General features: G+C 42.1%; 1 protein-coding gene across 4 annotated transcripts in view; it reads left to right on the top strand.

Moving 5' to 3' along the window:
- opcml (opioid binding protein/cell adhesion molecule-like) overlaps positions 1 to 13,938 on the top strand; it is a 436,379-nt gene extending 422,441 nt beyond the window's left edge. For 3 of the 4 annotated variants that reach the window (XM_082549247.1, XM_082549246.1, XM_082549248.1), the window contains 4 exons: positions 931 to 1,068; positions 1,226 to 1,346; positions 12,396 to 12,547; positions 12,853 to 13,931. In XM_082549247.1, coding sequence (XP_082405373.1) covers positions 931 to 1,068; positions 1,226 to 1,346; positions 12,396 to 12,547; positions 12,853 to 12,953 — 512 coding nt within the window. In that variant the 3' untranslated portion in view covers positions 12,954 to 13,931. Of the gene's footprint in view, positions 1 to 930; positions 1,069 to 1,225; positions 1,347 to 12,395; positions 12,548 to 12,852 lie in introns of all 4 variants that reach the window. The other variant, XM_082549245.1, reaches the window with a different exon arrangement.
- The last annotated feature ends 366 nt before the right edge of the window (positions 13,939 to 14,304 follow it).

Raw genomic sequence — 14,304 nt, 5'->3', positions numbered from 1 at the left:
TGCAGCAGTGTCTGCAGCTGAGGATTAAAAAAACATAATGGCATTATGCTAATGTTGTGATATTGCTAGATTGACATTTCTACTGATTGGGATTAGTGCTCCTATCCATTTTCCCACCCACACAGCAGTGGCTTAAAGTCTCTCTCTCTGCCATGAAAACATGCTTTTAACATTGTTGGTGTCAGGGGTAATTTATGGTGTTCCTCAAGTGGGCTTGTTTCAGTGCAATTAGTGTATTTTCTTTGTGTATTGAGTGCATGCCCTGAGCTGTCTGCCATCTGGAGATGTTTGAGAGAAAAAGAGGGCTTTCCTGTTTCTGGGTTCTTTTTTCTTTAATTAAGTTTTTTAACAAGGATAATCACAAGTTTGTTCAATCTGTTAAGTTGCAACAGACCATTTGAAAATTTACCATTATCCTATAATATCTTTTCAAAACATGATGCAAACATTAGTTTCTGCAACTGGATTACCATATTACTATGTCATATTTGCATTATTAACTGATTATCTGAGCTGGTAATCTTGGCTGTGTTGCATTGGGTCAGTCATCTTGTTTACATATTTAGAGAAAAACATATACATATACAAAAACATATACATACCTATAACCTCGAGCGTGGCTCAAGAGTTGGGAGTTCGCCTTGTAATCGGAAGGTTGCCGGTTCAAGCCCCGGCTTGGACAGTCTTGGTCGTTGTGTCCTTGGGCAAGATACTTCACCCGTTGCCTACTGGTGGTGGTCAGAGGGTCGACTTGCCCTCGGCTGCTGCCTACCAAAGCTGTTTAACTCTTTTGGTCAGGTCCACAGCGGCAGACTGGTTTTTTTCTTCTGAAATGAGTACAGGATCATATGTCATAGAGCTAATCGAATTGAATTGAAACATTAACTCATGCACTGTTTTTTTTCTTTTGCTTTGTTTCTTTCTCTACAGGCACCCATAAATTTGTGACAGAGGGGGAGCACCTGATGCTCACAGCCATCACCAAAGAACAGTCGGGATCTTATGAATGCATTGCATCTAATGACATCTCAAGCCCGGATGTCAGGACAGTGCAAGTCACCGTCAACTGTAAGGGCCAGGCTATCACACTCAGGCTATATAGGACATCAAAGGGTGGGAGGGTGCAGAGTTAAACTAACACTGAGTGAGGACAGTTGAGGGCACAATTTCAATTTGAAGAAACAGTCATATGAAAACATATGACTGGTATTTTTTTGTTTTCCAGATCCTCCCTTCATTTCTAAAGCGAGGAGTACAGGCACTTCAGTTGGACAAAAAGGAATTCTGCAATGTGAAGCCTCTGCTGTCCCAAGGGCAGATTTTGAGTGGTACAAAGAAGACCGCAGGCATGTTTCTTCCCTGAGCTCTATGATTTCGACATGCTCTGAATTGTTTGACCTCAGTATTACAGGCTTACAAACACACGTGTTCTGCTGTACGCTGTGGTCTTAATTCATTCGACATGATCTTTGCTGAAAGTAATGATGTTCACTCATATCACTGTTTAAAATCATGTTTTTGAGATAAGATAACTTGTGCCCTGCATTCTTCTATCAGTGGACTACATCAAAATTTAATCACACTATTAGAAAAAACAGTTAGTTAGATAATTTGCAAAAAGTCATGGATACCAAAGGAAAATTATTTGGGGTGGCTGTAGCTCAGGTGGCAGAGCAAGTCAGGCACTAATCAGAAGGTCAGTGGTTCAATCCCAGGCTGCCTCCTAGCTGCATGCCAAATATCCTTGGGCAAGATACTAAATACTAGTGGTCAGAGGCCCTGGTGGCGCCAGTGTCCGGCAGCCTCGCCTCTGTCAGTGCGCCCCAGGGCAGTTGTGGCTACAATGTAGCTTGTCATCACCAGTGTGTGAATGGGTGGATGACTGAATGTAGTGTAAAGCACTTTGGGGTCCTTAGGGACTAAGTAAAACGCTATACAAATGCAAGCCATTTACCATTTATTTGTTTCTCTATAATTAGTTTATGTCAGTAGGGTGCTGGGCTCAAATGTTTAGATAATAATCTAATATAAAGTAGCTTTTTCCAACTGATGACTTGAAACTGGAAATACATTTATGAGAAGAGTAAATACAAACAATGGCTATGGTGACTGTTAAATGGTCCCTGAAAGTGACAGCAGCATTTCCTGTCCCTATAAGATGAAATAAGTACAGGGAGTGCAGAATTATTAGGCAAGTTGTATTTTTGAGGAATAATTGTATTATTGAACAACAACCATGTTCTCAATGAACCCAAAAAACTCATTAATATCAAAGCTGAATGTTTTTGGAAGTAATTTTTAGTTTGTGTTTAGTTTTAGCTATTTTAGGGGGATATCTGTGTGTGCAGGTGACTATTACTGTGCATAATTATTAGGCAACTTAACAAAAAACAAATATATACCCAGTTCAATTATTTATTTTTACCAGTGAAACCAATATAACATCTCCACATTCACAAATATACATTTCTGACATTCAAAAACAAAACAAAAACAAATCAGCGACCAATATAGCCACCTTTCTTTGCAAGGACACTCAAAAGCCTGCCATCCATGGATTCTGTCAGTGTTTTGATCTGTTCACCATCAACATTGTGTGCAGCAGCAACCACAGCCTCCCAGACACTGTTCAGAGAGGTGTACTGTTTTCCCTCCTTGTAAATCTCACATTTGATGATGGACCACAGGTTCTCAATGGGGTTCAGATCAGGTGAACAAGGAGGCCATGTCATTAGTTTTTCTTCTTTTATACCCTTTCTTGCCAGCCATGCTGTGGAGTACTTGGACGCGTGTGATGGAGCATTGTCCTGCATGAAAATCATGTTTTTCTTGAAGGATGCAGACTTCTTCCTGTACCACTGCTTGAAGAAGGTGTCTTCCAGAAACTGGCAGTAGGACTGGGAGTTGAGCTTGACTCCATCCTCAACCCGAAAAGGCCCCACAAGCTCATCTTTGATGATACCAGCCCAAACCAGTACTCCACCTCCACCTTGCTGGCGTCTGAGTCGGACTGGAGCTCTCTGCCCTTTACCAATCCAGCCACGGGCCCATCCATCTGGCCCATCAAGACTCACTCTCATTTCATCAGTCCATAAAACCTTAGAAAAACCAGTCTTGAGATATTTCTTGGCCCAGTCTTGACGTTTCAGCTTGTGTGTCTTGTTCAGTGGTGGTCGTCTTTCAGCCTTTCTTACCTTGGCCATGTCTCTGAGTATTGCACACCTTGTGCTTTTGGGCACTCCAGTGATGTTGCAGCTCTGAAATATGGCCAAACTGGTGGCAAGTGGCATCTTGGCAGCTGCACGCTTGACTTTTCTCAGTTCATGGGCAATTATTTTGCGCCTTGGTTTTTCCACACGCTTCTTGCGACCCTGTTGACTATTTTGAATGAAACGCTTGATTGTTCGATGACCACGCTTCAGAAGCTTTGCAATTTTGAGACTGCTGCATCCCTCTGCAAGATATCTCACTATTTTTGACTTTTCTGAGCCTGTCAAGTCCTTCTTTTGACCCATTTTGCCAAAGGAAAGGAAGTTGCCTAATAATTATGCACACCTGATATAGGGTGTTGATGTCATTAGACCACACCCCTTCTCATTACAGAGATGCACATCACCTAATATGCTTAATTGGTAGTAGGCTTTCGAGCCTATACAGCTTGGAGTAAGACAACATGCATGAAGAGGGTGATGTGGACAAAATACTCATTTGCCTAATAATTCTGCACTCCCTGTAGTGATAGAGAGGAGTGATAAAATAAATGTAAAAAAACAGCGAAACTGTAGAAAAGAAACAGGAAATGAAATGTGGGAAATGGAAGGCGGGCTTTTAAACAAATACATCCTGTCACGGCTGCAGCGGCAGATGTGTGAAGTTATAAGAGATGGACCCAAGTGCAGTCACTGGCATTACTGTGAGTGAGCTTTATTTTCAAATGGTGATAATACAAACAGAAGCAGACATGGCAAAGAAAGAAAATAAGAAAGACCTAAACCAGGAAAACTAACTAAATAAACCTGAAACCATGAAACGTTGTTAGAACATGTGGGATGACACACAGAATGATACGCAGACGGACGAGAACGAGCAAAGGTGAGCACACACTATGGCTGTATCCCAATTCAGGGTCTGCAGCCCTGGAGGACGCAGCCTTCACTGTCTACTTGGGCTGCGTCCTTGAAGGCCGAGAAGGCCGGAAATATGAGGCTTGTGAAATCGAAAAGTCTATCCTCTGTCATGATACCCGCTGCAAACATTTCATACAGCATTGTTTCACAGAAATGAAGAAAAGAAATAGAGAGTTCATTTGTTTGTTTGTTTTTACATGACGTTTGTTTGATTTGAATATTTGAGGCTTAGACCACGGAACTGTAACAATATGAATGTTGTGCTTCTTTTCGGTACTGACCAGCAATGTTCCCTCTAAGCTGCGCGCGTGCGCAATTGCGCACTGCTGGCACGGTCTCTGCGCACAGAAAATCTGTGTTGCGCACATAAAAAACCATCAAACCTGAATTGAATTTAAAATGAAAACTTTAACAATTCTGTTTTGCAGTGTTAGTCAGTAAGTGACTGGCTGCTCCCGTATGGGATTAGAACGATGCCACCTTATCCCATAGTCCAGTCAATAATGCGATTCACATTCGTATATACGCAGCTAATCAATGTCAATGACAGGCTATGACAGCGTCCGTATGTGCCGACACCGGTGTTTTAGCTAGCAAAGCGGCGTGGCTGATGTGGAGTGAAGCCACGTTAATGACAACATGTACAATTATTGGAGATGTGAGCAGGACAGACGGAACAATTGACAGAAAAAGTGTGGACTTTATACCAGTTTTTAAATTGTGTTGATAGGCCACGTAAAATCTGAGTTATGATAAAAATATATGCAATGCAATTTTCTTCCTGAATACTATCGTTGTTTATATTTACTGCGGGAAGAAACGGTAAAAACTGTGTTTTATCAGGAAAATGCTCAAAAGCACTCTCCGCCTGTGAGCAAAAACAACACCAAAAAAAACCCCACCCTTTCCTATTGGTCGAAAAATGTACCATGTCGACCAATCAAAGAATGATATGGCAACATGGCATTTAGTTGTTTAGGGCAGTCAGCTTCTCTCCACCCCAGGGAAAAGGGTAACACTACCTGGGTCTGGGTGCAGTTTCCCCCTCCAGGGGCAAGGGTACCTAGACCTGGGGCTTAGAGTACGCTTGGGGAGTGTGATTGCGTGTACAGTGTCTCTTTATGTCTGTCTCCACGTTGGTTGAGTGTTGAGTAATTGCATATGAGAGCATGAGGGTGGGAATGGATGTTTGTATCTGTGTGTGCCTGTTTGTCTGTGTCTATATGTCAGGTCGGGTATCAGATGCCACCTCTCTAGGGACATCTCAGGCCCTCCAAGGTATGGAGGCCTATCTCCCCCTACCACTCCCCCTGCCGGTGGCAGACGCCCTCATACATCAGTTCATTGGTGGCTCTTTGTGTCCGGGGATGGGCATCCAGGTACACACCGGCTCACTCCTGGTGGCTGCTTGTCGGGGCCTGGAGCCTGGGGCTCGCTCGGGCCACTTCGGGGGTGGGGTGCCCTCGGCCTCTCGGCCTGGGGCTCGGTCACTCTCTCCCAGTCTGTGGTCTGGGAGAGAGTCCTGTAACTCTCTGTCTGCAAAATACAGTATATAATGACCTATGTTGAGCAATTAATTATATGGTTACTTTTTTGAAGAACTAACTATATAATTAACTGAATTATGCAAACAACAACATTTTTTGGAGCCGTTTAACTAAAAATGCAGCCAAGGCGTTTTTTAAAATAAACATTTCAAACTATTTACAGAACAATCAGCTGTTCTGCATCAAATCTGATGCCACACAAATTATTTGTGCCACTTCAAAAAATAATTTCTGTCCACTATGAGATAAAGGAGAACACCAGCCTAATACCTGCAGGCCTGACAGCAGGAAATGTATCACTCCTGTAACACCTGTAACATTCAGCCATCGCCTCATTGTTCTGACACACACAACAAAACTATTGACTACACTACACACTAACTACAAAAGATTTGCGCTAAACGTCTCAAATCTCTCACATCTCAAAACACAGCTGTCACTCCTAAAACTTCCCCCCGTTTCTTAACCCTTTAAGACCTACCGTAGAACCAAGTCCACCAGAGCTTACTTTATATTTTTACATGCTGTAGTGCCATTTTTGGGAGCATTTCAAGTTGCTATACATCAATACAACTGTTATAGCCCATATTTTAATAATATGTATGCATTAAGTCCATAGTAACTACATTAATTGCAAAAATGTGCAATAAACTACAAAAAAATTGAAAATCGTTTTTGTTTTTTTTACATATATTTCTACTCGGAGAAATTTAAGAGGCTTACCCCTCAAAACTTTAAATACAAAAAAGTTGCAAAAAAAAAAGTTTACAACAACAGGAAATTTATTTTGAGTGTCTTCATAGTTTTATTTTTGAGATACAGCAATTTTTATATACTGTAGGAAAAATGAAAAACAATCATATGATGCAAATTTGCAAAGAAAACAGCATGTGCATCAAAATAAACTATTTCCAGCAGTGCAATTCGAGTTGTAAGCCTCCCAGAAACTATTCAGAAAAGCATAAAGTCAAACATGACTTATAAAAATACCAGTATAGGCTTTTAAGGCCTACAAGTAAAAAATTACATTTTCTGCGAAAATGACATCACTTCCGGTTTCGGACAGGAAATGGCGGACATGTGATCATTAGCGCTGACCTCTGTTTCAATGTGGGAAGTGTTACAAATAACTGATCGGATCGGCAAATTGTGTTTAAGTGTACAACTTACATCTTATGTAAGTAAAGAAAAAATTACTGCGCTAGCTTACGCAGCTCCGGTTCTACAGGGATTTAAAAATAATTATGCAAACAGAGAGTGCCCACTCTGACCGGCTTTAAAGGGCTAACAACTAAATGCCATCATTTTGTGATTGGTCGACATGGTACATTTTTCGACCAATAGGAAAGGTGGGAGTGTTTTTGGTTTTGTTTTTGCTGACAGGCAGAGAGCGCTTTTGAGCATTTTCCTTATAAAACGCAGTTTTTACCGTTTCTTCCCGCAGTAAATATAAACAATGATAGTATTCAGGAAGAAAACCAAACATTGCATATATTTTTATCATAACTCAGATTTTACGTGGCCTATCAACACAATTTAAAAACTGGTATAAAGTCCACACTTTTTCCATCAATTGTTCCGTCTGTCCTGCTCACATCTCCAATGGTTGTACATGTTGCCATTAACGTGGCTTCACTCCACATCAGCCACGCCGCTTTGCTAGCTAAAACACCGGTGTCGGCACATAAGGACGCTGTCATAGCCTGTCAACGACGTTGATTAGCTGCGTATATACGAATGTGAATCGCATCACTGGCTGGACTGTGGGATAAGGTGGCATCGTTCTAATCCCATTTGGGAGCAGCCAATCACTTACTAACACTGCAAAACAGAATTGTTAAAGTTTTGATTTCAATTTAGGTTAGATTTTTTTCTGCGCAACACAGATTTTCTGTGCGCAGAGACTGTGCCAGCAGTGCGCAATTGTGCACGCGCGCAGCTTAGAGGGAACATTGAATATGGCCAATATTAAAGTTATTTTTATAATAATCATTATTAGTTATTACAGCAGTGAACTTGAACTCTGTGTCAAATACTGAGCTTCATTCAAGATTCAAGTTTCAGTTATTTATATTTCCTATCACCTTAAAAAATCAAAGTGTCTTTGACAGTGTATATATAGATGTATTATATATAAGAGACAAATATTGTTCTTTTAATATGTTGGTATTACTAAATCTGTCTGAATGCTTATATATATATTTAAAAAAAAATTTCCCCACTTACCCCTGTGGGCGGTCAATCCTTCAAGCTCGGGTCCTCTACCGGAGGCCTGGGAGCTTGGGGCTCCTGCGCAATATCTTAGCTGTTCCTAGGACTGCGCTCTTCTGGACAGAGATCTCCGCTGTTGTTCCCGGGATCTGCTGGAGCCACTCGCCTAGCTTGGGAGTCACCGCACCTAGTGCTCCGATTACCACTGGGACCACCGTCACCTTCACCCTCCACATCTTCTCGAGCTCTTCTCTGAGCCCTTGGTATTTCTCGAGCTTCTCGTGTTCCTTCTTCCTGATGTTGCTGTCATTCGGAACCGCTACATCGATCACTACGGCCGTCTTCTCATGTTTGTCTACCACCACTATGGTTAGCCACCGCCATTTTGTCCGTCTGTATCTGGAAGTCCCACAGGATCTTAGCTCGGTCATTCTCCATCACCCTTGGGGGCATCTCCCATTTTGACCTTGGGACTTCTAGGTTATACTCGGCACAGATGTTTCTGTATACTATGCCGGCCACTTGGTTATGGCGTTCCATGTATGCCTTGCCTGCTAGCATCTTGCACCCTGCTGTTATGTGCTGGATTGTCTCAGGGGCATCTTTACACAGCCTGCACCTGGGGTCTTGCCTGGTGTGATAGACCCCAGCCTCTATGGATCTTGTACTCAGAGCTTGTTCTTGTGCTGCCATGATTAGTGCCTCTGTGCTGTCTTTCAGTCCAGCGTTGTCCAGCCACTGGTAGGATTTCTGGATATCAGCCACCTCCTCTATCTGCCGGTGGTACATACCGTGCAGGGGCCTGTCCTTCCATGATATATATATATATATAGAGCAGCTGGATAGCGTAGTGGTTAAACTACACGCCTTTGGAACAGAGGATCGCAAGTTCGATTCCTGCCTGGGGCGTCTGTATCCAGTAAGGGTCCTAAGGCTAGACCCCCTATGCTAAGCAAGCCTACCGCAGACATGAGCGAGACAGATAAATATGAAGGCATGCCGGCTCGGACGTCGCCCGGATCAACAAAGTCCGCGTCAGGTGTTGAGGAACCAGGGCACCCTGACGAAAAGTGGGCTACTGGAACAAGAAGGCATCGGTGGGCAAGGGACGAAAACAGGGCGTTGTTGGGGTGACTCCCAAGCTAGGCGAGTGGCTCCAGCAGATCCCGGGAAAAACATCGGAGATCTCTGTCCAGAAGAGCGCAGTCCTGGGAACAGCTAAGATACTGCGCAGGACCCTCAAGCTCCCAGGCCTCTGGTAGAGGACCCGAGCTTGAAGGATAAACCGCCCGCAGGGGCGTGCTGGGTGTAGTATATATATATATATATATATATATATATATATACAGTGGGGCAAAAAAGTATTTAGTCATGCACCGATTGTGCAAGTTCCCCCACTTAAAATGATGACAGAGGTCAGTAATTTGCACCAGAGGTACACTTCAACTGTGAGAGACAGAATGTGAAAAAAAAATCCATGAATCCACATGGTAGGATTTGTAAAGAATTTATTGGTAAATCAGGGTGGAAAATAAGTATTTGGTCACCTCAAACAAGGAAAATCTCTGGCTCTCACAGACCTGTAACGTCTTCTGTAAGAAGCTTTTCTGTCCCCCACTCGTTACCTGTATGAATGGCACCTGTTTGAACTCATCATCTGTATAAAAGACACCTGTCCACAGCCTCAAACAGTCAGACTCCAAACTCCGCCATGGCCAAGACCAAAGAGCTTTCGAAGGACACCAGGAAAAGTATTGTAGACCTGCACCAGACTGGGAAGAGTGAATCTACAATAGGCAAGCAGCTTGGTGTGAAAAAATCAACTGTGGGAGCAATCATCAGAAAATGGAAGACATACAAGACCACTGATAATCTCCCTCCATCTGGGGCTCCACGCAAGATCTCATCCCGTGGGGTCAAAATGATCATGAGAACGGTGAGCAAAGATCCCAGAACCACACGGGGGGACCTGGTGAATGACCTGCAGAGAGCTGGGACCAAAGTAACAAAGGTCACCATCAGTAACACACTACAACGGCAGGGAATCAAATCCCGCAGTGCCAGACGTGTTCCGCTGCTGAAGCCAGTGCATGTCCAGGCCCGTCTGAAGTTTGCCAGAGAGCACATGGATGATACAGCAGAGGATTGGGAGAATGTCATGTGGTCAGATGAAACCAAAGTAGAACTTTTTGGTATAAACTCAACTCGTCGTGTTTGGAGGACGAAGAATACTGAGTTGCATCCCAAGAACACCATACCTACTGTGAAGCATGGGGGTGGAAACATCATGCTATGGGGCTGTTTTTCTGCCAAGGGGACAGGACGACTGATCCGTGTTAAGGACAGAATGAATGGGGCCATGTATCGTGAGATTTTGAGCCAAAACCTCCTTCCATCAGTGAGAACTTTGAAGATGAAACGAGGCTGGGTCTTCCAACATGACAATGATCCAAAACACACCGCCCGGGCAACAAAGGAGTGGCTCCGTAAGAAGCATTTGAAAGTCCTGGAGTGGCCTAGCCAGTCTCCAGACCTCAACCCCATAGAAAATCTGTGGCGGGAGTTGAAAGTCCGTGTTGCTCGGCGACAGCCCCAAAACATCACTGTTCTCGAGAAGATCTGCATGGAGGAATGGGCCAAAATACCAGCTACTGTGTGTGCAAACCTGGTAAAGACCTATAGTAAACGTTTGACCTCTGTTATTGCCAACAAAGGTTATGTTACAAAGTATTGAGTTGTATGTTTGTTATTGACCAAATACTTATTTTCCACCCTGATTTACGAATAAATTCTTTACAAATCCTACCATGTGGATTCATGGATTGTTTTTTCACATTCTGTCTCTCACAGTTGAAGTGTATCTCTGGTGCAAATTACTGACCTCAGTCATCATTTTAAGTGGGGGAACTTGCACAATCGGTGGCTGACTAAATACTTTTTTGCCCCACTGTATACACACATATATATATATATATATATATATATATATATATATATATATTCTGGGATATGTTGGGCCACAAAGGATACACTGATCCATCGTTCAAATCCGGGGAAAAAAAGGACATATTTGTCGGTCACATCTTGAGCAGCCTTCGAATTGGGACAGCCTTCGTCGCATCGCTGTGACGTAATCGGCCTTAAAATGCAGCCTTTAAGGCTGCAGACCCTGAATTGGGATACAGCCTATATATTCACAGAGGTAAACAAGGAAATGGCAGACAGGCAGGGAACACATCTGACACTAATCAGATGAGACGAGACTGGGAGGAAGCAAAACAGAATACACTGACATAGGACATGGACTTTCAAAGTAAAACAGGAAACACACAACAGACCTGAAACGTGGGACAGAAAGGCACAGAATAGAGGCTGTATCCCAATTCAGGGTCTGCAGCCTTAAAGTACGCAGCCTTAACGGTCCTCAAGGGTCACGTACTCAAAGACTGCTAAGGCCGGAAGTGCGAGGCTTGTGAAATGAGACGGTCTAGCCTCCGTCACGCTGCCCAGGTTGCCTAGCAACCATGATACTAACAGCTGGAAACGTTTCATACAGCTTTGTTTGACAGAAATGAAGGAGAAAATCTTTTGTTCATTTGTATGTGTGTTTCTACATGTAGAAACACACAAACAAATGAACAAAAGATTTTCACCTTCATTTCTGTCAAACAAAGCTTTGATCATTCTCTGTAAGATTAAGGTCAGCTATTGAACGGCGTATATTTTAAAGTAAAGGCTTTAAAACCAAGTTAGTACAAACGTCACTAATGTCACATAACTTTGCCGACATGTGGCCAACAGTAATGTTTTAATGTTCTTCGTTATTAAACATTTGCACATAAATAAGTGACATAATATTCAGTACTCACTTAAAGTTTACTCTTCAGTCGCCCCTCATCCGCCGTTTTTTTTTTCGGCAAAATTATCCACACCCACCGCCGCGCTATGCATTCTGGGATATGTTGGGCCACGAAGTCTACACCGCCACATCCTTAAAATTCAGGGAAATGAAGGACTGATTTGAGGGCCGCATTTCGAGCAGCCTTCGAATTGAGACAGCCTTCGTCGCGTCGCTGTGACGTAATCGGCCTTAAAATGCAGCCTTTAAGGCTGCAGACCCTGAATTGGGATACAGCCTAGACATAACACGGAACACAGGGGAGGCACATAAACAAAACCTAATGTGGCTAGTAATCATGATATACTAATGAACTAGGATGCTAGAAATACTGAAAACCAAAATCAAGAGACTAGCAGTAAAAATATGATGAAATCAAAGATCAAACAATAGTACAAACTCAAAACACGGACCGTGGCACATCCACAGTTACTGCAGTAGCTGCAGGTATTCAGGAGAGCATGAGAACAGGAACATTCAGAGCGTTTTGCTTTGTATCTAAAAAACATTTCCCTAAGTTTTAATCAAGCATATTTTATGAGTGCATTTGCAAAAGTTACAAATAAACACATTCTCTCAGAGATTTCAAAACTGCTTTTCTCTTTCTTATAGGCTCCTCAATGGACTAAACGGGGTAAAGATAGAGAATCAAGGGAAACAGTCTATGCTTATCTTTTTCAATGTCTCAGAAGAAGACTATGGGAACTACACTTGTGTTGCTATGAACACCATGGGAATCACTAATGCCAGTATAATACTCTATGGTAAGAAAAATATGTTTCTGTTATGTTGTTCACTTCAGTGAATTAAAGAAAAAAGAAAAAAGTTTTGTTTTTGTCAGCGACCACTTTTTCCATATTAGCAGCTACACATAAAAAAGCCATTCTGAAAGTCACCCACTGTATGTTATTCATTGAATTACCTTTTATTTCCACCGATTGCCAGTTTCCATGGTAATTCCAGCACCAAACCGCATGAACATTTAACTTCTAACTAATGATAGTCAATACTAGAGCACTGATCTGAATAACCCTTATGATGAATCACATTTTGCATTATTCTCTTGCAGGTCCTGGTGCAATGCATGACGTGAACGGGGCTGCTGCGCTATCACATTGCTTTGTATGCCTCCTGCTTACTATAACCTCAGTCTACCTTCTCAAGTTCTAATGTGAAATGCTACCACCTTGGAGCTTCTCTCAGAATTGAAAACCAAGAACAGACTTTTAGTCCAGTAAGAAGAATGGAAACCCAAGATTGCCAGTGGTCCACCCTATTTTTTTTCTTTTTCTCTGTTGTTTTTCTTTCCTTTTTCTGGCTTTGCATCAGAGTCTGTTCTCTGTTGGCTTGTCAAGAGTGAGAAGCATCAACCTGCAGAAGCAAAGATTTTAAATAATGCACTAATTTGATGATGGTAGAACTTCTGAGTTCGTGTCTCCCCCAACCTTTTTATATGTGAACATGGAAAAAAAATACATGTAACTGTTGATAGTTGACTGTTTATTGCCCAATTCTGAAGTGTACATTCAGATTATTATTATTATTATTATTATCGTGTCATGTCCTGTTCAATATCTGTACAATAACATTAAGCTTTTTTAGGTAAATGATAAAAAGGGAAAATGCAATGTGATTGTTGAATTTTACTGTATTTTTACAGTTGTATGCAAAACAGAATAACTGATACTTCATTATAAACAGTTCAGAACAATAAATTATACACCATGATTTCTCAGGCAAAGTCCTACACATAGTGCATCCAAATTTATATTTTCATTGTAGTGTGTGTAAAAATTGTACAAATGTGTACAGACAATACCTGCACTGTTGTTTATCAAAATGCATATGCTTATCCAATGGCATTTTTGAACTACCCAATAAGAGTGCCATAGCAGCTTCATGACATATTCATACTAACACACTGAAAGCTGATTTTCAGACTCACTTTAGTGAAGTATGATTTAGGAGTGAGAAATTGGTTGTTGTGCTGCTTTGTTCTCTGCAGACAGAAACAGAAAAACCCAGAGTTCAGTGTGCTGATGGCATCATTAGAGTGTCCAACCTGATTCACAAAGTGCTGTGGCTAATTTGAAAAGCTGCACTCGTTACATGATATTAACCCACCTTCCACACTGTTTTTATGATCATTATTATTTAATTTTCTAAAGTTATGGTTAAAATACGGTGGCCCTGAGAGGCCAAACGGACTGCAACTTCAGAAAACACTTGCAAAAAGAAAAATGCTGCAAAAAGAAAAAAGCTGCAAAAGCACACACAACACAATGGAAATGTTTCTGGGGAGACAATAACCGGTACGCAGCCTTAACGGTCCTCAAGGGCCGCGTACTCAAAGACTGCTGAGGCCGGAAGTGCGAGGCTTGTAGGCTCGTGAAATGGGACAGTCTAGCCTCCGTCGCACTGCCCAGGTTGCCTAGCAACCATGATACTAACAGCTGGAAATGTTTCATACAGCTTTGTTTGACAGAAATGAAGGAGAACATATTTTGTACATTTGTTTCTA

Source organism: Aulonocara stuartgranti, assembly GCF_965226115.1.
Source record: "Aulonocara stuartgranti genome assembly, chromosome: 10".
Lineage (NCBI taxonomy): Eukaryota > Metazoa > Chordata > Actinopteri > Cichliformes > Cichlidae > Aulonocara > Aulonocara stuartgranti.
This window is presented reverse-complemented; position numbering and strand designations above follow the sequence as displayed.